The sequence below is a fragment of the Balaenoptera physalus genome (genome assembly GCF_965194825.1).
Source record: "Balaenoptera physalus genome assembly, chromosome: 8".
In the NCBI taxonomy this organism is placed as follows: Eukaryota; Metazoa; Chordata; class Mammalia; order Artiodactyla; family Balaenopteridae; genus Balaenoptera; species Balaenoptera physalus.
The window spans coordinates 113834090-113860012 of record NC_138887.1 but is presented as its reverse complement, the minus strand read 5'-3'; the positions used below and the strand labels follow the sequence as shown (position 1 = coordinate 113860012).

The 25923-nt window shown below is 38.1% G+C and overlaps 1 protein-coding gene across 5 annotated transcripts in view; it reads left to right on the top strand.

The window, feature by feature from the left end:
* Positions 1-25923, top strand: part of TPK1 (thiamin pyrophosphokinase 1) — a 354991-nt gene that overhangs the window by 57837 nt on the left and 271231 nt on the right. For all 5 annotated transcript variants that reach the window (XM_082473895.1, XM_082473892.1, XM_082473893.1 and 2 more), the window contains one exon: positions 8844-8915. In XM_082473895.1, the coding sequence (XP_082330021.1) occupies positions 8844-8915 (72 nt within the window). The remainder of the gene's footprint in view (positions 1-8843; positions 8916-25923) is intronic.

Genomic DNA, 25923 nt, shown 5'->3' with positions numbered 1-25923 from the left:
CTTTCTCTAGTTGCGGCAAGCGGGGCCACTCTTCATCGTGGTGCGCGGGCCTCTCACTATCGCGGCCTCTCTTGTTGCGGAGCACAGGCTCCAGACGCGCAGGCTCAGTAATTGTGGCTCACGGGCCCAGCCGCTCTGCGGCATGTGGGATCCTCCCAGACCAGGGCTCGAACCCTTGTCCCCTGCATTGGCAGGCAGATTCTCAACCACTGCGCCACCAGGGAAGCCCCTGGGTTTGACTCTTGATATGGTATAATCAGAATTAGTTCATGGTACACAGTTCTTCTGAGTTTAAATCTATGTATTTTCTTCTCTCAAAAGAGGAAACAGGGCTTCCCTGGTGGCACAGTGGTTAAGAATCCGCCTGCCAATGCAGGGGACACGGGTTCGAGCCCTGGTCCGGGAAGATCCCACATGCCACGGAGCAGATAAGCCTGTGTGCCACAACTACTGAGCCTGCCTCTAGGGCCCACGAGCCACAACTACTGAGCCCGCATGCCACACTACTGAAGCCCATGTGCCTAGAGCCCGTGCTCCGCAACAAGAGAAGCCACCGCAATGAGAAGCCCGCACACCGCAACGAAGAGTAGCCCCCGCTCACTGCAACTAGAAGAAAGCCTGTGCACAGCAATGAAGACCCAATGCAGCCAAAAAAAAAAAAAAAAAAAAAACTTATAAAAAAAAGAGGAAACAAAAAAACTTGTTTTATTCAGAAGTCCTTTGATCCCTTGGTAGTGTGCTGTGTAATCACTGTCAATTTAAGAAGGCAGTGGAATGTGTTTAGTGAACTCTGAAACTCCAAATAAAAGTCTGTTTTCTCCTTACAAACTATAGGTCTCTGAGACCATCATTCTGTGGTTTCAGTATGTCCCAGTTTAGCTTGATTTGGACTTATTTTGATTATTAGTATGGGTGTGACTCTTGAGCCAGTCCTCTTTAAGGAGTATTAAAAAAGAAGAAAGAAAAGGTCTCCCTGTTGTCATCATTTATTCATAGTTTTGTTACGAGTGTCGCCCATCAAGTTTTGATGCGCATGCGTCCCCCAAATGGTTCTCACCATAACTGAGCAAATCCCAGCAGGACGTCTAGAGAAGGTATTAAAAGGGAGTATTTACTGGCAGGTTGAACCTCTTTGAACTCCTTTGCCCTCCTTCTGTTGCTGGCCGGTGAAAGGGATTCTGTGTTTTCGGAGGTGGTTGGAAATGGATTGGGGTTGCAGGAGTAGCCTAAGGATAACACGTAGGCCCTTTGTTTGTTTTAGAAGCACGTGCCACACTTACATGGATTCTGCTTTCAGAAAACGTTTTGAACTGACTTTTCAAGTACGATCACTATTTTGGACCCAGCTGTCAACACGTCAAAACCAGTGTGATGGACTAAAATTTTTAGTGCTTGATGATGAATTCTTAGGGTTATGACATCACATCTGGAGGTTGCTGGGCAATGATTGATTTTCTTGATTGATGGAGAATGTGGTTTACGGTGACCCAGGTCAGCCGGGCAAGGGATAGTTGATGGAGCAACTTTGAACTCTGTCAGCAACTTGAAGTGTCAGTGCGCCAAGTGGAAGAACACGGCTTCCTTCGTTTGGCTTATAGCGAGGGTGTGATTAGTGGGAACAAGAATATGGCTGACCTTGGCAAGGCTACCTTCTCCTTTTATGTCCAGAAAGACTCAAAGCATTGTCAGACTTACCCTCCCTTCCCTATTCCCCCTACTTCTTACACAGTAGAAGCTTACGAGTTTTAAAATACGAACTGTTCTTTTTCTGAACTAACATGCATTTCTAGCATTTGTGGGTTCCTGTGAGAATTTATTGGGGCGTTTTGTTTTTAGTGGCATAGTGTTTAACATTAGGATTACCAAACCTGGACACACCCATTCCTGCTGCATCATGGGAGCTAATGTTCTTAGATGGGAGCTAATGTTCTTAGATGGAAACTGATTTAACCCAGTCAGAATCTGTTTACACTTTCAACCTAAAAGTTTGAATGACAATGATTAAGTATATGCCCAGGTCTATAGGACTCAATGGAATATTATTACATGGATCTCTTTTTTTCCCTAAATAGGTGCTAAATGTAAACACCCATTTAGTTTTAAAAGGCTTAATCTCTTCTCACAGAAAATGTTTACAAACTCTTTAATTTTGTAGTTGCACTTCTGTGGACCACCTCCAGTTCCTCCCTCCCTCCCTTTCCTATGGTCAAAACGCCATTTCACTGTTTTAAGACAAGATGATTGGTTTTTGTTGCTGTCTTCTCTAGTACCCTTCCTGGAACATTTTGTATAGTATTTATTTAAGAGTAGTATTCAGGGTCCCAGGACCTAGAAAGGGTCACTGTGTTTTATGAGGGTGTTATTTCATTCTGTGAGGAATTGTATTGGATATGGAGCCATTGGTCTCTGGGCAAATTTATTGTAAATGGGCATAGAGTCAGAGTTGAATGAGCTACTCAACAAATACCTATCGAGTGCCTTCTATGCACATGAGCAGTAAGCAGCAAAGAAAACTGAAAAGGCGTGGCCTGTCAGATAGGAAGAACACCAGGAGCTGGTGTTTTCTGAGAAGTCAAGGGAAGAATATGATTCAGGAAGGATGTGAGAAGTGATCTCCTCGGTTATGCTACTGAGATGCTTTTGCAAGATGAGCATTGAGATTTAGCTGTTGAATTTTACAACAGGAGGTCATCAGTGCACCTGGCAATAGTTATTTCCAGGAGGCAGTGGGATCAAAATCTCACTGAAGTGAGTTTTGCTGAAGACTGAAGCAGAGAGGTGGGGGGGGGGGCACCTGAAGATGATGTAGAAGAGGGACCACGTAACTTATCATCCGAACCAGGACACTTGTCCGTGGAAGGGAGCACAGTTTATTATTACGTTGGTGTAACCAGTGTGTATTGAACGGTCACGCTTCGTGGGGGCGGGCAAGAGAGATTTCTCAGGAAGCATCTGTTCATGTCTCCTCTTTGTTTACTTTCTCTGAAGCAATTTCTTATATATGGCTTACCAATTCTTAGTCCATTAGTAATTTGATTTTTTAATAGACTTTGGTATGGAATATTTGTTCAGAGCTTTTTAATAGTTGTGCTTTGTCTGCATGCAATTTATTTCCTCAAAGAACGAATTGACTTGACAGTTCTGATTTCCCTATGCACATTTAACAAAAAACACTGCTCTTAAATATAGAAGTTTGTGCAATATAAAAATGAAATTCAGTGCCCTAGAGTTTTCATTGTTTAATTGAAATACATTTAGGGATGAGAGAGTCATAATAATAGTCATTGGTCCTCTGACAAAATAGCTATTATATATAATGACTGGCATATGTTTTGGCTAATATAGATTTTATCTGAGTTCCAGTATTTTTTTTTAAACAGAGATCTGAAATCCTAGATAACTTGCTAATGCATTTCAGGGAATTATTTTTCTGTTGTAAATTGTTTTATTTCAATGTATTTTCATTTAGAGTAGTGGTCTTCAAATCCTCTTTGATCACATACCATATCAGTTAAAGAAAAAGCAACTAATTATGTTTATTTATTTAAAAAAATTACAAATAATTATCATTGTGAGATATATATATACACATTTTTCAGAAAATAGCAATTAAAAACAGTGAGATAAAGATGAAATGAACAGTATTTTAAATGTTGCTATTTATGATGGCTTTCTACTATCATTAGCTTGAGGCGCTGGACCAGTGGTTCTCAATTTTGATTACCAATTAGACTCTCTTATAATGCTTATAAAAAATCATGATACACAGGCCCTGTGGCAGATACATTGAGACAGACTCTCTAGGATAGGAGATTGGCTCTTTTGTTGTGGTTGTTTTATCGTTGATTCTGATATACAGTGAACTTGAGATCATTGTTCTGTATACTTAAGGGTAGATTTATCATTTGTGGTAATTGATGTAAATCCAAAATTCATATCTTTTCCCTTCCTTTATTCCTCTCTCCCTCCTTCCTTCCTTTCTTTCTTTCTTCTCTCCTTATCTCTCTTTCCCTCCCTCCCTTTCTCCTTCCCTCCCTCCCTTTCTCCTTCCCTCCCCTAAGTTGTTTTTTTTTTTTTTTTTTTAATTGATTTATTTATCTTTGGCTGCGTTGGGTCTTCGTTGCTGCGCGCCGCCTTTCTCTAGTTGTGGTGAGCGAGGGCTACTCTTCGTTGCGGTGCGCGGGCTTCTCATTGCGGTGGCTTCTCTTGTTGCGGAGCACGGGCTCTAGGTGCGCGGGCTCCGTAGTTGTGGCTCGCAGGCTCTAGATTGCTGGCTCAGTAGTTGTGGCGCACAGGCTTAGTTGCTCCACGGCATGTGGGATCTCCCCAGACCAAGGCTCGAACCCGTGTCCCCTGCATTGGCAGGCAGATTCTTAACCACTGCGCCTCCAGGGAAGTCCCTGAACTTGTATTGTTTAACTAGTCCTTAATCTTCAGAGGGCCTATTTGCTTTTTTAGCTTAAGGCTGATGATTTGACATCATTTTTTATTTTTCTTTTCATGTCATGAACTTGGACCTTTGTACTTAATTCAAGGTTTCCAGGCAACTTGGAGTACTTTGGTTTTGACACATCCAGGATCAGGGATTTTGCATCCTCTATAGTTGAAACCTCTTTGAGAAAGCAATTCAAGGATTTTGACTTATCCTGTATTTCTCTTTGAGATTGCCTTAGAGCACTCTGTTTAAAAAGTTGTAGTTTTTATAGCGTAAGGAAGAAGTTCTTCGTAGCCTTTTTCTTAAGTCTTTCTGCACATCCCAGGGGCAGCATCAGTGCGACAACTTGAGAAATGCTTGATATAAGACTATCAGTTTCCTTACTTCTGTGGTCCCGGCTCTTTTTCTAAATTCCTGCACATTTGGAGTCAGAGGCAATGTCCTGTGCGTGGTTCAGTACCTGAGGGTGACATGGCATCCTCTCTGCATTGAGATACTCCCATAAGCTGGTTAGGAACAGCGTGTGGTCCTGGGTGCTACTTTGTCTGCAGCCTACTAGGGATTAGTAATCACGAGGGTTTTGAATGTAAAATAAATGCCAAACTGACTTCACCTAGTTATAATTTCAGAGTAGTCTACATTAAAAAAGGAAAGAATATCAGATCCTAGTACTTAAATACCTCTATGTATAGAAATAGATTAACATAAATGTTATGTATAGAAATTGATTATTGATAGCATCATTAGTAAATCATAAATGTGCTGTAAATTTTCAAATGGCTTCATTCTTTGCAGAAGTGCTTTTACAGATACTACCTTAATGAAAGTATGAGTTTAGAGGAGCAGTAAGGTGGATAATAATGCTTTTCCCCTTCATCAGATTGTTCTTTGAGCCACAAAAATACTGAGTTCACATATCAAAGAATCAGTGACAGAGAGTAGTTTGCTCGTTCACTTACACACGCATACAATACTGTCAAATGCCTCCTCTAGCACTGCAGATCTTGCCGAAGATTAAAGGACCATTGGTTTATCCAAATTATTAGCTCCTTGCCATTAACATTATATTGAGCACTTACCGTGTGCCAGGCTATGAGTCTCTTATCCCTGTTGAATGAAGGAGTTAAAGTCTTCCTGTGTTTTGATGCTTGCTTGCTCTTTGTCTTCTCCAGTTCCTCTCTAGATCATCTTTACCATAACCCAGCCTGGACCATGGTCATTGTATTAATTAAAATTCAGTTTCTCTCTACAGAATAGTGAAACCCCAAATACTATTGGCTTAAATAAAATAGGAGTTTAGTTTTTTCTCATATAAAAGAAGTCTGGAGCCAGGCATTGAAGTGCTGGGATGGAGGCTTCATGGAATCATCAGGGACCCAGGGACCCAGGCTCTTTCAGGCTGTTGCCCTTGTTCTTAGGATCCCAAGTGGCTGCTAGACTTTCATTCATTCATCAATCTTGCTCCAGATGGCAGGATGGAGGAAGAAAGGAAGCGGAAGGAAAGGCCCCCTCCACTTTATGGAGCCCCCCTTAGAAGTAACATATAAAGCTCTTTTGTGTATCTTCTTGGCCAGAACTCAGTCTTATGACTACATGTTGCTGCAAAGGAGTCTGAGAGACGGTTTTTCACCTGGATAATGATGTGCCCAGTAAGACAAAAAACAGAAAAGCAAACAAAGTAAAAACCAAAACCAAAAAACCCCCTCAGGTTTCTGTTGTTAAAGAAGAGGAGAATGAATATTGTGAGACAATCACTGGTCTCTGCCACAGTCATTCACTCTAATGCTGCCCAAAGATGCCTCCGTGCTTCCCTTTGCCTCTTTTTTTTTTTTCCCTTTACCTCTTGACAAGCGATTTTGCCACTTCTCAAACCAGCTGTCATCACCATCTTACTTGTTTACACCGATTCCTATTTCTACTCCCAGAGGAGTCTAGATAAGAAAAGGAAAGAACATCAGATCCTAGTACCTAAATAGCTTTATGTATATTATTTGTCATGCTGTAGTTGCCAACCCAGAGTATTAGAAGTTATATGACTGGTTTAAACCATCTCTGATTTAACGCAATATTTATTGTGTCTTTACAGGTTTCCTATGTTATTGTTAAGCCAGAGATCTAAGGTTTAGATTCAATATGAATAAACTAGCTGGCCTGCCCTAAAAAAAAAAAAAAAATTGGTGGGAAAAGTCCTGAATTATAGGCAGATCTGATGTCCTATGCCTGTTAGTTAACCCCAACTGAATTCTGTTTTTAAACCTGTGGACTCTCAGCTCCTGTAGTCCGTTTCTTACAGCAGTCGTTTTAAATGTTCCATTCGACTTCCACATCTTCACTTTGTTTCTTGTTTACTTTCTTATAAATAAATTGACCGTACTCTGCCTCTACCTCAATTTTGTATGTCTCTGTGGTAGGTCATCCTGTGCCTCAATCTCAACACCTGTTTTTATCAATAGTATGTAAGCCACAGGGCAGGGGGGAGGGGGGAGGGAGTGTTGATTCCTGAACAAGACTACTTTGTGCTCTATAAATACCTGTTAAATGAATAAATAGATCATTTCCCTTCTCTCTCTTACTTCCCTCCTCCTAATTTGAATATAATTTCTATATTTAAAATACCTTCTCTCTGGGCTTTGCTGCCTTTTCCCCCCATTTCTCACAGTTCAGTTTTTATTTTTTAAGAAGAGGCATCTCTCAGTTTTCTAACTCCTTGTTCTCTTTACTATCTTGAGGCTGCCTCCGTGAATTTTTAGACTTTTCTTTGAGATTTTCCCACCCTCGTTGGCCTTTTCTCCTTGTCTAGTCTCCGTGACGTCTCCTTAGCATGCTGTGTTATCGACGGCACATTCTTGGAATTACCCTCTTAGTTCTTTTACCTTTCTGGCTTTTTCTTCTGTATTTCCTTTGTTGACGTCCTTCTGTTCCGTAACGGTGAGCAAAACATGACGATTTTGTGTTCGTAATTTGTTCTTTTCTCTCTCTGCTCTTTCTTTGTAGTAGCTCAGCTTGTGTCTGTGCTTCGACCTTTAGCTATCATCTCTGTATGGATGATGCCCCGTTATACATAAATTGCCTTTACTACTCATTTCTCTGTCACTCTAAATACTTCCTGGTGCCTCGATTGAAATTCCTCCGTCATCCTAAACAGCATGTCTAAAATCTGGGATGTTAGTGTTCATGTCTTAGGTGCACGTCATTAAGGTGTTGCTTCCTCAACTTTCCATGGTAACAGTCCTACTGGCAAAGGATGGCAGCTTCCTGTGTGTTGTTTTCCTTGTCTGGAATGCGCTTTGCTTTATTCTGTCCAGCTACTTCTTTTTAAGATCAAGTTCAAAAATCTGCATATCACAAAGATTTCTAGGATGACTCCAGATCTTACTGACTTTCTAGGCTTTGAACTTCTGCCACATTCATTTATCTGTTACCCAGCACTCCTCATATCCTTGTGTTGTACTGTATTGTGGAATAAATCGTCTTTATTATAAATGTCTTATCTCGCAGATACCCTGTCATCTTACTCCTCTCTGCACTCCTGGTGCCTGGTATATAATCGGCACTTAATAACGTTTGCTGTGGATGATGCCATCCCCTTTTCATTTCCTTATCTTGTTCCATTTCTAACACTGAGATTGCTTTAAAAAAAAAGTTAATTTTTCTTATCACCAAACAAACATTTCTTTCCATAAATGAAATGGAGTGCTTGGACTGAGCTGAATGACAGATTTTCAACAGCCTGATTGCATTCTGCTTTGCACTATTTACAGTACATTATAAAAGGCTTGAAACGATTGTTGGAGAAGTAACTTTTTTCCATCTTCCTTAGTCTTTTGAGTGTCATCTAAACACTTGGAATAAAAGAGTCATGAAAAGAACTAGTAGGATTTTGTGGAAACAAAGTTTTACACTGGAGAGTTCAAGATAACTCTGGGTGGAGGGAGAGAATGAAAGTGAAGGAGAGAATATGAATAAATGAGGATGAAAATGCATGTGAAAGTACACACCCGTTAGACCCACGCTGCTTGGCAAACAACGTCAAGATGATAGCAGACCAGCCAGGTAGAAGGGTACTTGAATCAAAGTGTTACATATATCAGAAGGATAAGAATTCACATCAAGGGCATTTTTGCTGCACACCCTGTACAAAAAGAAGCGTACCCAATTGTCTTTATGATAAACTATTTTTATGATAAATTCCTCAGCAATATAGTAATGTGATGGACATATTGAATAAAGTAGATCCAATTAACCTATGGTATCTTTTAAAATTCAGGTGTAAGAAATTAGCTGTGATTAAAATTTAGCTCTGTGTAGACTGCAAATCTGGTCTAAGAGAGTATGATTCCAGACTCATATGAGGGGAATGAAAGACTTGGTTCACTTGTTTACTTTATTTTGCTTTTTTTCCCCATAGGGAGTTTGAAATACTGCCTTGTGATTCTGAATCAGCCTTTGGACAAATGTTTTCGTCATCTTTGGTGCAAAGGTAACCTTAATTAGCATTTATATTTCTTTGCTTTCTTACTCTACTTGGGACTAATGTGACTGTTAAATATCCCAGAACCCAGCTGGAATACCAAAAAGTGGAATTTAAAGTAAGGTGATTTAATTATTGAATTATCAGAAGAATCCATTTTTGCTTCTCCGTTAACGTGTTTATACATGTGGTTTCCACAGCGTGGCCCTCCAGGGACAGAATTACAATATAACATCACTCTATTGCATATCGTTAACTACTGTATGCATGTGTATCCTGAGTACTCAACAAGTATTTGTTCAAGTGTAAATATTTTTGGCACCAGTGACAGCAAAAAGCATCCACAAGGCTCCCTCATTCCGGCATTCAGTAATTAGGTATCTGCAGGGTGACTGGATTTGCAACGTTAAAACAGAAGACATGTTGCCAATATATTAGAATCTCTAGGGATTCTGAAAAATATAGTTAAAAATGGAATAGTTTCACAAAATTAAACTCCTGTGAGGTTTCATGTCAAAAATAGGTTCTATTAACTCTTTTATATTATTCTTTGATTTTTATGGAATGAACTCAAGAAAGTGATGTTAAATAGCATCTGCTGTTTTGAACCTTTGCGCTTCTTTAATGAAATCTTGAGATTTTTTTTCAAAGGGATCCTTCTGCTATGTTATCAATGTAAGTTTTGGGTCAAATGATAGGCAGAAGAACTTGATTTGTGATATATTGAAGCATATGCCTGATCCTGTCTCATCAGCCCAGAATTCTTTAGTTATTCTTGTCATTAAGCTTGTGTGTCTTAGAGTGCAAATGTATTATGTTAATAAGTTCACATCTGGACAAAGGTAGTTGTGATACTAGAGGGAATAAATCATTATACATGATTTTGTGAAAAGAATTTTTCTTGTCCAATAGGATCACGATGAAAACTCTTGGTATTCTAAACTTAGCCATCTTTAAGTTGGGTAATGTAAACTCTCACATTATAGTTGTACTAACATTGCCCTCATGGACAATTACTTAAGTATTATCTTTCATAGCACTTTTACTACTCATTTACTTGTAATTAGGTAGTTATTTGGGTACCATAAGGCCAAAAGGTCTTTTTTGTCCCTTTATCTCTATTGCCTAGTGCTGTGTCTGGCGCATAATTGCTTAGTAATTACAAGGAATAAAAGAGAGAATTTAATATGGTTGATATTGCTATTAAATACCAAAGCAAACTGCTTAGGCACGTCTTTTCCACCTGAACTTATTACACCAGGTTTTATGATGATTTTAGGAGAGTGTGTGAGCAACTGTGTTTTACTGCAAACATTAGAAATAGACAGAATATTCATTGATAGGAACTGTTGGAAACCTTGGATAATGAAAACCACATCTTAAGGCTCATATTTTGGGGAGTTAATGGTCCTATATTGCACGTAGTGTGAAACGATGTAGATTTTTGAGCTGATTGAAGTTCTTCATCTCATTAGTTTTTCTGCAGTGAATTTGATCTGAAAAAGTCTCAGGCCTGACATTAACACGCTAATCATTTGATTTGCATAAAAAAATGAACACTTGGTTAGTATGTATCAATATACATGAAGAGAAGTAAAGGTATCTAAAGTGTCCTGTGTACTGAAATGGTTAGATAATTCTCATTTCCAAAATAACTTTTCTTTAGGTTATTGAAGTGTTAAATTCTTTCATATATGCCTCTAGGATAATTCTTGGCATTTTTGGAGCCATGAACCATTATAAAAATCAGATCTGTTAACAAAGACTAAGGGATAGGTTTTTTGTGAATCTCATAACAGAGGCTGTGGGTTTATGTTTGTCTTGCTGTTCTTCCAAGTAAAGGCAATGAAACAGGGAAACTCTGAGCTTGAGTTGTTGCTTTTCACAACAGAGAGAGCACCAGAAAAAAGCAGCATCGTGGGTTTGGGAGGGAAGTCAGCATTGTGGTTTGGGATTTCATTTCAGCAAGTAAGTCATGGCTGGGGGCTGCCATGCTGTTCCTGTTGAGCTCATATGTACAACATTTTCTGTAATTTCTGTGGATGTGAAGATTTGACAGGAGCAGAAATTAAGGGGTGGAAGCTGGACTGCTAGACTAAAACACAGAAAAATTTGAAGGCTGCTACACAGTATAAGTCTCTTATATAAAATCTATATTTTACCTTTAACCTATAGGCCAAGGGCTTCTGTTGAGTAGGTATTTCCTGAGATTCGTTTCAGGGGAAAGACTACTTTGAAGGTTTTAGTTTCTTCCTGCAATGTTTAAGTGGCATGTTATAAAGTCTAGTTTAAATGACTAACGGAGGGATTCAAGGGAGATTAAGATTATAAAAGTTTTTGAGTGTGTTTTCCTTTTAGTGCATCGTGAAGTTTTAATGATTTTCTTGGTCACAAGCCTTGGAATAATAGCCCTACATGTCTAGTCTTTTGTACTCTGGGTTTAATCTGGGGACATAAAGTAAGTATTTGGTAGGTAGGTAGATAGATAAAACGACAGAAGTATATAGTTAGTGAGTTTCTCACTAACTTTCCGTAGCGATCAGAGATTATTGACCTTTGTGACTATTGCCCTCAGATTTCTTAACCTTTTTTTTTTTTTTTCTTTTTTTTGGGGGAGGAATGGGCACAGTCATGAACTGTCTATAAAAGACTGAAATGTACACCTTTTTTAGCAATATGCAGTGAGTCATAAAAGAAAGCGTATTTCTTTAAATTGTGTAATTCCACTTCTGGGAATTCATCTGGAACGGAGGGGCGGGGGGGGGGGGGGGAAGCAACCAAAGAAGTAACCAAAAGTTTACAAGCAAGAAACTCAACATTATTAATGATGGGAGAAAACTGGAAATAACCTAAATATCCAGCAGAAAGGGTGTGACAAAATACAGCATGGAATATCCATCATAAGGAATCTTAACACAAACCTCCAAAACTGCATTTCTGAAATTGGTTATTTTTTTGATCATTTAATTAATTAATTTTTTAAGTTTTAATTTTATTTTTTTATGCAGCAGGTTCTTATTAGTCACCCATTTTATACACATCAGTGTATATATGTCAATCCCAATCTCCCAATTCATCACACCACCACCCCCACCCCCTCTGCTTTCCCCCCTTGGTGTCCGTACGTTTGTTCTCTGCATCTGTGTCTCATTTTCTGCCCTGCAAACCGGTTCATCTGTACCATTGTCTAGGTTCCACATATATGCGTTAATATACGATATTTGTTTTTCTCTTTCTGACTTACTTCACTCTGTATGACAGTCTATAGATGCGTCCATGTCTCTACAAATGACCCAGTTTCGTTCCTTTTTATGGCTGAGTAATATTCCATTGTATATATGTACCACTACTTCTTTATCCATTCATCTGTCGATGGGCATTTAGGTTGCTTCCATGTCCTGGCTATTGTAAATAGTGCTGCAATGAACATTGGGGTGCATGTGTGTTTTTGAATTATGGTTTTCTCTGGGTATATGCCCAGTAGTGGGATTGCTGTGTCATATGGTAATTCTATTTTTAGTTTTCTAAGGAACCTCCATACTGTTCTCCATAGTGGCTGTATCAATTTACATTCCCACCAACAGTGTAACAGGGTTCCCTTTTCTCCACACCCTCTCCAGCATTTGTTGTTTGTAGATTTTCTGATGATGCCCATTCTAACAGGAGTGAGGTGATACCTCATTGTAGTTTTGATTTGCATTTCTCTAATAATTAGTGATGTTGAGCATCTTTTCATGTGCTTCTTAGCCATCTGTATGTCTTCTTTTGAGAAATGTCTATTTAGGTCTTCTGCACATTTTTGGATTAGGTTGTTTGTTTTTTTAATATTGAGCTGCATGAGCTGTTTATATATTTTGGAGATTAATCCATTGTCTGATGATTCATTTGCAAATATTTTCTCCCATTCTGAAGGTTGTCTTTTCATCCTGTTTATGGTTTCCTTTGCTGTTCAAAAGCTTTGAAGTTTCATTAGGTCCCATTTGTTTATTTTTGTTTTTATTTCCATTACTCTAGGAGGTGGATCAAAAAAGATCTTGCTGTGATTTATGTCAAAGAGTGTTCTTCCTATGTTTTCCTCTAAGAGTTTTATAGTGTCCGGTCTTATATTTAGGTCTCGAATCCATTGTGAGTTTATTTTTGTGTATGGTGTGAGGGAGTGTTCTAATTTCATTCTTTTACATGTATCTGTCCAGTTTTCCCAGCACCACTTATTGAAGAGACTGCCTTTTCTCCATTGTATATCCTTGCCTCCTTTGTCATAGATTAGTTGATCATAGGTGCGTGGGTTTATCTCTGGGCTTTTTATCTTATTCCAATGATCTGTATTTCTGTTTTTGTGCCAGTACCATATTGTCCTGATTACTGTAGCTTTGTAGTATAGTCTGAAGTCAGGGATCCTGATTCTTCCAGCTCGGTTTTTTTCCCTCAAGACTGCTTTGGCTATTCGGGGTCTTTTGTGTCTCCATACAGATTTTACGATTTTTGGTTCTAGTTCCATAAAAAATGCCATTGGTAATTTGATAGGGATTGCATTGAGTCTGTAGATTGTTTTGGGTAGTATAGTCATTTTCACAATATTGATTCTTCCAATCCAAGAACATGGTATATCTCTCCATCTGTTGGTATCATCTTTAATTTCTTTCATTAGTGTCTTATAGTTTTCTGCATACAGGTCTTTTGTCTCCCCAGGTAGGTTTATTCCTAGGTGTTTTTTTCTTTTTCTTGCAGTAGTAAATGGGAGTGTTTCCTTAATTGCTCTTTCAGATTTTTCATCATTAGTGCATAGGAATGCAAGAGATTTCTGTGCATTAATTTTGTATCCTGCAACTTTACCAAATTCATTGATTAACTCTAGTAGTTTTCTGGTGGCATCTTTTGGATTCTCTATGTAGAGTATCTTGTCATCTGCAAACAGTGACAGTTTTACTTCTTCTTTTCAAATTTGTGCTCCTTCTATTTCTTTTTCTTCTCTGATTGCCGTGGCTAGGACTTCCAAAACTATGTTGAATAATAGCGGTGAGAGTGGACATCCTTGTCTCCTTCCTGATCTTAGAGGAAATGCTTTCCGTTTTTCACCCTTGAGAATGATATTTGCTGTGGGTTTGTCGTATATGACCTTTATTGATTGAGGTAGGTTCCCTCTGTGCCCACTTTCTGGAGAGTTTTTATCATAAATGGATGTTGAATTTTCTCAAAAGCTTTTTCTGCATCTATTGAGATGATCATATGGTTTTTATTCTTCAGTTTGTTACTATGGGGTATCACATTGATTGATTTGCGTATATTGAAGAATCTTTGCATCTCTGGGATAAATCCCACTTGTGTATGATCCTTTTAATGTGTTGTTGTATTCTGTTTGCTAGTATTTTGTTGAGGATTTTTGCATCTTTATTCATCAGTGATATTGGTGTGTAATTTTCTTTTTTGGTAGTATCTTTGTCTGGTTTTGGTATCAGGGTGATGGTGGCCTCATAGAATGAGTTTGGGAGTTTTCCTTCCTCTGCAATTTTTTGGAGGAGTTTGAGAAGGATGGATGTTAACTGTTCTGTAAGTGTTTGATAGAATTCACCCATGAAGCCACCTGGTCCTGGACTTTTGTTTGTTGAAAGATTTTTAATCACAGTTTCAATTTCATTACTTGTGAGATTGGTCTGTTCATATTTTCTGTTTCTTCCTGGTTCAGTCTTGGAAGGTTATACCTTTCTAAAAATTTGTCCATTCTTCCAGGTTGCCCATTTTTTTGGCATAGAGTTGCTTGTAGTATTCTTTTAGGATGCTTTGTATTTCTGCGGTGTCTGTTGTAACTTCTCCTTTTTCATTTCTAATTTTATTGATTTGGGTCCTCTTCCTCTTTTTCTTGGTGAGTCTGGCTAATGGTTTATCAATTTTGTTTATCTTCTCAAAGAACGAGCTTTTAGTTTTATTGATCTTTGCTATTGTTTTCTTTGTTTCTGTTTCATTTATTTCTGCTCTGATCTTTATGATTTCTTTCCTTCTGCTAACTTTGGGTTTTGTTTGTTCTTCTTTCTCTAGTTCCTTTAGGTGTAAGGTTAGATTGTTTACTTAAGATTTTTCTTGTTTCTTTAGGTAGGTTTGTATAGCTATAAACTTCCCTCTTAGAACTGCTTTTGCTGCATCCCATAGGTTTTGGATCGTCGTGTTTTCATTGTCATTTGTCTCTAGGTATTTTTTTATTTCCTCTTTGATTTCTTCAGTGATCTCTTGGTTATTTAGTAACGTATTGTTTAGCCTCCACGTGTTGGTGTTTTTTACGTTTTTTTCCCTGTAATTGATTTCTAATCTCTTAGCGTTGTGGTCAGAAAAGATGCTTGGTATGATTTCAGTTTTCTTAAATTTACTGAGCTTGATTTTGTGACCCATGATGTGATCTATCCTGGAGAATGTTCCGTGCGCACTTGAGAAGAAAGTGTAATCTGCCGTTTTTGGATGGAATGTCTTATAAATATCAATTAAATCTATCTGATCTATTGTGTCATTTAAAGCTTGTGTTTCCTTATTAATTTTCTGTTTGGATGATCTGTCCTTTGGTGTAAGTGAGGTGTTAAAGTCCCCCACTGTTATTGTGTTACTGTCGATTTCCTCTTTTATAGCTGTTAGCAGTTGCCTTATGTATTGAGGTGCTCCTATGTTGGGTGCATATATATTTATAATTGTTATATCTTCTTCTTGGATTGATCCCTTGATCATTATGTAGTGTCCTTCCTTGTGTCTTGTAACATTCTTTATTTTAAAGTCTATTTTATGTGATATGAATATCGCTACTCCAGCTTTCTTTTGATTTCCAGTTGTATGGAATATCTTTTTCCATCCCCTCACCTTCAGTCTGTATGTGTCCCTAGGTCTGAAGTGGGTCTCTTGTAGACAGCATATGTATGGGTCCTGTTTTTATATCCATTCAGCAAGCCTGTGTCTTTTGGTTGGAGCATTTAATCCTTTCATGTTTAAGGTGATTATTGATATGTATGTCCCTATTACCATTTTCTTAATTGTTTTGGGTTTGTTTTTGTAGGTCCTTTTCTTCTCTTGTGTTTCCCACTTAGAGAAGTTCCTTTAACATTTGTTGTATAGCTGGTTTGGTGGTGCTGAATTCTCTTAGCTTTTGCTTGTCTGTAAAGCTTTTAATTTCTCCATTGAATCTGAATGAGATCCTTGCCGGGTAGAGTAATCTTGGTTGTAGATTCTTCCCTTTCATCACTTTAAGTATATTGTGTCACTCCCTTCTGGCTTGTAGAGTTTCTGCTGAGAAATCAGCTGTTAACCTTATTGGAGTTCCCTTGTATGTTATTTGTCATTTTTCCCTTGCTGCTTTCAATAATTTTTCGTTGTCTTTATTTTTTGCCAGTTTGATTACTATGTGTCTTGGCGTGTTTCTCCTTGGGTTTATCCTGTATGGGACTCTCTGCGCTTCCTCGACTTGGGTGGCCATTTCCTTTCCCATGTTAGGGAAGTTTTCGACTATAATCTCTTCAAATATTTTCTCTGGTACTTTCTCTCTCTCTTCTCCTTCTGCGATCCCTGTAATGCGAATGTTGTTGCATTTAATGTTGTCCCAGAGGTCTCTTAGGCTGTCTTCATTACTTTTCATTCTTTTTTCTTTATTCTGTTCCGTGGCAGTGAATTCCACCATTCTGTCTTCCAGGTCACTTATCTGTTCTTCTGCCTCAATTATTCTGCTATTGATCCCTTCTAGTGTAGTTTTCATTTCAGTTATTGTATTGTTCATCTCTGTTTGTTTGTTCTTTAATTCTTCTAGGTCTTTGTGAAACATTTCTTGCATCTTCTCGATCTTTGCCACCATTCTTTTTCCGAGGTCCTGGATCATTTTCACTATCATTATTCTGAATTCTTTTTCTGGAAGGTTGCCTATCTCCACTTCATTTAGTTGTTTTTCTGGGGTTTTATATTGTTTCTTCATCTGGTACACAGTCCTCTGCCTTTTCATCTTCTCTATCTTTGTGTGAATGTGGGTTTTGTTCCACAGGCTGCAGGATTGTAGTTCTTCTTGCTTCTTCTGTCTGCCCTCTGGTGGATGAGGCTATCTAAGAGGCTTGTGGAAGTTTCCTGATGGGAGGGAGTGGTGGTGGGTAGAGCTGGCTGTTGCTCTGGTGGGCAGAGCTCAGTAAAACTTTAATCTGCTTGTCTGCTGATGGGTGGGGCTGGGTTCCCTCCCTGTTGGTAGTTTGGTCTGTGGTGACCCAACAGTGGAGCCTACCCAGGCTCTTTGGTGGGGCTAATGGCAGACTCTTGGAGGGCTGATGTCAAGGAGTACTTCCCAGAACTTCTGGTGCCAGTGTCCTTGTCCTCACGGTGAGACAGAGCCACCCCCCGCCTCTGCAAGAGACCCTCCAACAGTAGCAGGTAGGTCTGGTTCAGTCTCCTGTGGGGTCACTGCTCATTCCCCTGGGTCCCAGTGCACACACTGCTTTGTGTGTGCCCTCCAAGAGTGGAGTCTCTGTTTCTCCCAGTCCTGTCGACGTCCTGTAGTCAAATCCTGCTAGCCTTCAAAGTCTGATTCTCCAGGAATTCTTCCTCCCTTGCCAGACCCCCAGGTTTGCAAGCCTGACGTGGGGCTCAGAACCTTCACTCCAGTGGGTGGACTCCTGTGGTATAAGTGTTCTCCAGTTTGTGAGTCACCCACCCAGTGGTTACGGGATTTGATTTTGTGATTGCGCCCCTCCTACTTTCTCATTGTGGCTTCTCCTTTGTCTTTGGATGTGGAGTATCTTTTTTGGTGAGTTCTAGTGTCTTCCTGTCGATGATTGTTCAGCAGTTAGTTGTGATTCCGGTGTTCTCGAAAGAGGGAATGAGAGCACGTCCTTCTACTCCGCCATCTTGAACCAATGGTTGGAGCCTTCTTAACCTCTTTCTCTCCCTTTTTTTTTTTTGAGTCAGGCTTTCTCTTCCAGTAAATGCCTTTTTCACACTGACATATATAGTAAATGAAAGAGATAGGGATTTCTGTGTTTGAACAGCTCTGTTTATTTCTTGTTGTGGTTCAGTGTTTCTCATCTTGGGGTCACCAGGCTTACCAGGGTCCTCAGAGATAGTAGGAGAGATCTCCAAACTACATAAAATTGAAATACAAAAAAGAAATAAGAAACCCAACAGACATTCATTTAGCTGGGATAAGTTTACATAGATTGATTATATATCAAATTTCTAGGAGTTGGACTTCTTAAAGTATGTCCTCATTTTTTTTTCATGAGTTCATAACCTCTCCCTGCCTCTTCCATTTGACCCACAGAACAGTGGTGACCATGTTAATCAGATTATGAATCGATTATCAGATTATGTCAGTGTCAGGTGTTTATCTATGGTCTCACACCTTTTTCCCCTAATAAGGAATTACTTTCCTTCACTTGATTTCTTTCTTTTATTTCCCTGGTAACCAATCTTAAGACCATATCAAAGTATGGGCAACATACTCTGTTCATTTTCAATGAGGCTTAAGTCATGAAATATTTGACAAATCTGGTAGGTCTTACAGGTTGAAGGGAGGCACATGTGGCATTTCATGAATTGTAATATAATCAAGCTCTTTGATTTTATAGTATCATTGTTTCCCCTTCTGTTCTGACTGATACCTGTTGTGGCCCTTCTGTGCCAGGCATTGGGCTTGAAGTTGGAGACAGAATTGTGGGCTCTGGGTTGTGGCTGGAATGGAGAGCAGGTGGGGGTGGGTGGTGGGTGGGAGGGACACAGGTACAACCTGTTCTTGAAGGCGGCATCTTCCTCAAGAGCCACAAGGCCTCAGATGGAACTTGATCTATCCCTGCTTCTCAACAGCTGTGAAATTATTGTAGCATTTGATTAATTGCATCTACTTTGCTCACATCTGTATGCTTTTCTGTTTTTAAACAAAAACATCTTAGCTGAGTAAAACATTTGTTAACAAAATCGTGACTTACTCTGCTAATTATACTGATATTGTGCTAGTAGTGATTAGTATTGCCATCAGATTTAAGTTTTAAGGTGAAGTGGAAATCTGCTATAATGCACCCTGTTGTACTGCCCCTTTCCTTCATAAATTATGCACCCCAGGACTCTGTAAGCCTCTTTTCCACTGATTATTTGATGTTTAAGGTCAAACCAAAGTTAAGAAATTTATATTAAGTTTTCTTCTTCCTTTGCTCTTCTACTATACCATTTCTCCATTCTGTGGGACTTTCTTACCTCACTTCTGGTGTCCGTTTTGTTTATTCTCATTGAAATAAGAGAAATTGGATACTTGTACTTTTTATGTGTAGATTGGTTGAATTGGTTGGTAGCTTTAATAAACTTGGTGTCAGTAGCTATTTTATTCCTGTTATATGTATTTGTATACATTATCCCTGTTAGAGGAAGTTCAAGGGAAACATACTTTTTGATAATCACCTTGAAATTTCAGAATCATCATAGGGTTGTTCCTAAAGCTGACTCTGAAAGGGCTAGTCCTAGCCCATCTTTTTTTTTTTTTAAGAGTGTGTTTCTAATATAGTTTTATCTATGGTCTCATCTTCCATTACTACCCCATCCTATGTATTTAGTGATGGGTATAATAGAACTGCCTTCTTTTTTTGTGCCTGAAATAGATTTTTACTTATTCATCTTACAAACTTCAACTCATCCTTAAATGTCCAACTCAAATGCCACCTCTTGTGTACAAAGCCTTCCTTAGCGTGCCCAGGTAGAGATTTTCTCCCTAGTATTTGTACTTTGTTTCTTTTACTTATAAATATCACCTGATCCCTCCTTGAGAATAAGCTTCTTGAAGAAGGATACAGAGTGTTTAGCTGATGGTTTAGTGTTTTCCTCCTAGTTCTGTGACACTAGCTTGGGGGCACCTATTGTAGGTCATCCTAGCAATTGCTGAAGGTTAGTGTCTGTCTTTGGTGCTTTCTAGATCCTGGAAATCCTCTTGCCCTGGTGTGAACCACTTAGCGGGCAACAGATGGGTGCAGGTGCACGCTCTCTCTCCCCCTCCCCAGATTCCTCTTTGGTTTTCAGCCTAGGTTGGGTCCCTTTTCTACTTCAGCTAAATTGGAGCTCTGTCAATCATTTTTTTCCCTCTGCTCGAAGACTCCCAGATGCTTATTTTGTATTTCCTAGTATAACCAATCAGAACTGCTATTTTCATTAATCTCATCTTCTTTCCTCATAGCTCATGTGCAAGAATGTATTCCTTTTTTGCCTCTTTGGTTTTATGTCTTTGACAGCTGAAGTGCTAACAAATGTGTCATTGGAATATATCCTCTTTGTCCATTAAGGTATTATGGTTAAGGTATATCTTTTCTTAAAGAGAAGGATATAAAATTATGCAATTAAGCAATACCCTTATCTTCTGACATTAGTTTCTAAAGAGATTTATCATATATTTTTACTGTAATGCTTATAATGCTCCTTTCTTTAAAATAATTTCTTTGTGAGAACAGTAGGTTAACCTTATTTTTGAGAATATAAATGCTTCAGTTTTTCCATGGATTTTAATCTTTAATTATACAATATATGCACATTGTAAAAATTTAAAACGTCACTTTTTATAATGAAAAAGTGTCAGTCCCCATTAACTATTTAATATTCCCTTCATTATTTGTTTTATGCTTGCATTTTCTTCTTTTTCATTATTGCCCGTGAAATGATTTTTATATGTATTTTTAACCATCTATTAGGGTAGTAGGTGAAATGCTATGACTACATAGGAAAATGACCCAAAAATAGTGATTGCCAGGCCACGTGACTCTGTATCCTTTATGGCAGTTAGTGTAGACATTTTGACTGCTTGTTTTACTCTGTTTTTTTCTGCTATTTAGATCTGTGTCCTAACTGGTATGTCAGCTTTTAATGTAACTAGAAAATGGCTTCAAGTCAGTATGGCTACTTATGTTTATATATATATATATTTTTTTTTTTTAACTCATTCATTTGTTTACTTACATTTGCTCCATGTTTAATTTACACACACACACTTGCTGACGTTAAGCCCAATGAAGTGAGCCTGGCGTGTGATTAGTTAGAAGAGTATAAGCACATTATTAATAGTTATCCTTGCTAGGGAGGCTGAGTAGTACCTTTGTGGTGAGGTATCCTTACTGAAATAAAGTAAAAGTGAAAAAAAACAAAAAACAAACAAAAAAAAAACCACAAACCCGAAGAGTTCTATCTCTGCACGAAGCTGATAGTGGAATACTGCATAAACCTAGATAAAAGAAAAGCATCACTTTTGGGTTAACTGTCCAGAAGGGAATTCAACATTTTGCATTTCTTAAAGTTGATGGTGTTCAGCTCTTTAGAAGGTGTCCTGTCATTCTCCCAATCAAAGTATTCGGGTCTTAGATGGCCTTCCCTGAAATGCAGATGTTGTCATGTTCAACAGTGCTTCCCAGAAATTTGTTATGGAGACATAAAGGCTCTCCATGATGGCTTTTCTCCATTTTTGTTATATAGAGCTTATTCAGTTAGTTTGAAGGACTTCTGAAAGAGCAGGCTTTGAGAAGCAATCAGAGAAGCATGGTGTGACTTAACCTCCATTTCCCCCACGTTGTGTAGTGTATTTTACCCTTAAGAATCTGCAAACATTTATTTTTACCCCACCTTGCTTTAGAGTTTGATCTCTAAAGACTGTTATGTGTTAGATACATATTAGTGTTCCTGTGTGTGTTAATTTTTTGTCCCACCTTGCTTAGTGGCTTCTTCTTTGTAATAGGTTGTTTGAAGGCAAGCTGCATCTGAAAGTTTATTTATTTTTAAGATCATGCTATTTAATTGAATATAGATGAGTTAAAGAACATTTCCACTGGTTAATATTTGTGTACAATTATAGATTAAAAATAACTTGACATTTTTTGTAGTGCTAGTCTTTGGGGGAAGCTGAGCCTCTCTGAGCCTTTAGTTTCACAGTAATAGCTGCTTGGAGTCTTTCAAAAAAAGTTGCCATTGGGAAGCAGAAAAGAGTAAGAGGGTGTGGTGTCCTCTTCACTACTTCACTGGGAGACAGACGTTTGGCTGAGAGAAACTCTGATCTACATTCTTTCTGAGTCTAGAGTTTACTGGCAATGTTTGGAACAAACTGAAAGGAATACCATAGGGGAAAATCATAGGGCAAAACCCTTGTTTAAGCTAGTAGGAGAGGAACTGTAGGGGGAGGAAATATTCTAATTTTGAACGTATTCAATAGAACTGAACAGTGTGAACTGTTAGATATATATAATGGCAGAATCTCTGTGGAAGTGAAATAGTGATACCTTCTAATAAGGCTTCCTTGTTATCTAAATAGTTATCATGAATTTAGCTTTTAAGGATTTGCTGGTTATGACTACCTGGATAGGTAGAATATCATGTGTGTTTTTGTCATTTAAATGCATCCAAGCAAAGATCCAGCTGATACTTTAGGTGGGAAAATGCTAGGCTTTAGGGTATCCAGATTTTAGTTAGGATGATCTGGGAGGCATGTGCTCTACTGATGAGTAGATTACTCATCAGACTTAAGAATCCTGTAACCTTGAGGCTTATCACAGTTTACTGAACTACCAAATTGACACTGTTTATGTCATTTTCTGTTCTTAGTGTTTCACAGAACTTATGCTTTGAGCACATTTAAGTGAACATTGAGCCAAAGATCTGATGAGCAATGTGCATACTTGGTTCAGGTCCATTAAGCAAAACAGTTATGTACCAGCTGTAGTCCCTGTAAATAAGGCTGGCAGAAAAGATCTGTCCCATTCATACGAAAACATTTGGGGACTTCCAAAAGTTATTTAAATAGATGACAGTTTAATGTATTAGTGGCACAGAACAAAACACATTTTGTCTGATGCGAGGCTAGAGACATAATCTACTACTCTCATCCCCAAGATGATGGCCCATTTCTATTGAATTAAATCTTTCATCATTCTGGGTATTATAATATAAATGTTGTCCGATATTAAGGACCTCAGTGTTAACTTTCTTTCTTAGGATTCACTCTTAGACCATTGTGTTGGTGGTGTTTTGTTTCAGTAACTACAATATCATAGGGCATTTAGGGAATTGATACCAAAACTTCAAGTACTTTATATTTGAAATGCGTTTTATAAATATCCTGCTATACATCCTAATTTCATGGTACTTTGTATGAACTGTTGTACTTGATATTTAAAAAAGAAAAGTCATTATAAAATATCAAGTTTCACAGCATAGCATTTTCTAATATGTTTACTGAGAGGCAAAAAGATTCCATGATTTTTTTTAATCCATATTTTTTCACATTGTCAGTGTCAAGCAATGTACAAGGCCCATAATATCAGTGAAAAAGACACAAGCCCTGTTATTATTGTGCTTACAATCTAGTGTTTGATGTATCCAGTCTCACCGTATACATCATAATATTCTTGGCAAATTAAAATGTATTATCATTATGGACTGAACTGTCCCCACTCCTCCATCATATGTTGCAGCTCCAACCCCTAATGTGACAGTATTTGGAGATAATATCTTTAAAGAGGTAATTAAAGTTAAATGAGGTCTTTGGGTAGGGTCAATAGGACTAGTGTCCTTATAAGAAAAAGAAGAGATACCAGGGCTGGAGCTCACAGAGAAAGGGTCACATGAGGACACAGTGAGAAGGGCACCTTCTGTAAGCCAAGGAGAGGGCTCAGGAGAAACCAACCCTGCCGATGATACCTTGCTCTTGGACTGCTAGTCTACATAACTGTGGGAAAATAAATTTCTGTTAAGTCACCCTGACTGTGGTATTTTGCTCTGAAAGTCCTAGCACACTGATACAATTATATATAAGGCTTCTTGGCAAGTTGAGAATTGTTCAACTCTCTTCTCTTTAGAAGAGGATTGATCTCAAAGGTCCTTTTTCTTTACAAGTCTGGTGCCAGGTATTCTCTAGGCAGTCTTGCTCTTAACCTTAGTATGTTGTAGCTCTAATCAATTGTTGGTAGCCTTGAACCTCCCTTGGTCCCCCTTTGTTTACAGAAGACATTTCACTGACTTCAGAAAAACAGTGGAAACACCCTACGTATTAGATATTAACTTGATGAGCGTAATCAGAATTTGGAAAATCAGTTTTGGACACCTTAAACAGATACAGGAAGAGGTATGACCAAATAGATTAAAGCACAAATTTCAGTATCTCAATGGTCTATGATTATTTTGGGCACTGATTTATTGGCCTTTATAAAGATGAGAAGAATTTGCTTTTCTTGTAAAACATCAATTATAGAGAGATGCATTGCATTGCTTTGGGACCATTCTAAACTTCATTCTGGATGTTCTGTAGGTCATTTCACATAACGGGCAATCTTAAATGGAACTCTTCCCTCTTCCCTCATAGGATGTGGCCTGTTGGCAGCACCTTGGCCTGCTCTTGGCACTAGATTTGTTCACTTACTGGTGAATAACACATCCCACCACTGATTCTCAACGAAACTATCTGTCCTTACTAGGTAAGATCACCTAGGGATTGGAGGCTCTTTTAGATGAGGGGGCAGTAGCTTTGAAACAAGATATAAATGTGTTTCTAAAGAAAGGAAGGTTGTTTTTGTGCACACTATTTTGTTTGTTTTTACACTTTTGTGTTTCTAACTTGGCAACAGACATACAATTCTTTAAAATATTTAAGATATGTTCCTTTCTTTTGAATATCTACATCAGAAAAATACCTTACCTTTTTTTCCCCTCAACATCTGTCATGTTAATACAAATATATATATATGTGTAAACACTTCGGTGGTTTTTATGAAGTGAGTGGACTCATTGAATTAACTTTATTGGAAAAAATATTCACCAGACTATCCAAGGGTGGGGAATGAAGTGGGTTAGTGAAATCAGCCAAGATAGACTTACAAAACCTAATATCTTTTAGAAGTTACCAGCCTCCCTCCCTCCCTTCCTTCCTTCCTTCCCAACTTAAATAGTGAAAAGGGGAAAAATACCAATGATGGTTGTTATTTCCTCCCCAATAAGTCATAAGTGAATGACTGTAAGAATTTAGCATTATGAGATATTTTATTTAAAATTCTTTCATCCTGTAGTTGGAATTTATCTTTCCTATATATAAGTGGTCAATGTGTGAAACACATTCCAAAGTAATAGAAGTTAATGGAAAATAATATAATCTTCCAGAATATTTGTTTTTGAAATTATAATTCTGCCCTTAAGGTAAAATTGTTCTGTAATTTTATTTTGAAGATCAAAGTGCCAAAAAATGGAACCTCCCCTCCTGTGTTCCATCACTACCTTTAAGAACACTGATATTTTGGCTTTCTCAGTAACGTGATATGTCTTTGGGATGTTTTTGGGCGTTCAAAAGAGGACATGGTAGAGGATAGATAAGGTGCAATGCATTTTTTCAATTGTCAGCAAGTTTTGGTTATGTTAAAAATAGATTGGTAATGCTATGTTTAGAATGTACTTATCATTACCAGACTGTATCATTCACTAGACAAATACTTATTCAATCTATAATTTATCACTGGTTACAAATCCAAGCCAGTCTTTTTGCTTTATGATTATTTTATACATCTTATTTATAGTGATGCATTTTATAATTTCAGTCCTTTTTCTGGGGTTTCACTGGCAGTTTAATCATGATTCACAGCATTGTGCACCCTTTATATTCAATAGCATATAGAACATTGCAGGAATAACAAAAGGGGCATTATCTTTGTACTGGCTGGAAATAGGCTGGGTTTTTCATCTTAGAGGAAAAAAAGATAAATATAAGCCGGAATTTGTAGGAGTAGTATAGATGTAAATGTACATAGAAAGCAAATTTAGGGATCTTGAGAGAGATAAATATGCCAACCTAAGGCGCGCTGTACATTTATCTAACACAGTAGACTTAACTGTATATGGCTTATCCATGTCCATATGCTTAAATTCACCAGATTCTCTTCTGCTTTGATTATGTAGGCAGCAGAACTGTTAGTTTGCTTTTTCTTTACTTTTTCATTTTTTAAATCTCAATTATTACTAAATCAAAGATGTCCTTGGGAAAATATATTTTAATTCAGAGCATTCGGTAGGCCTC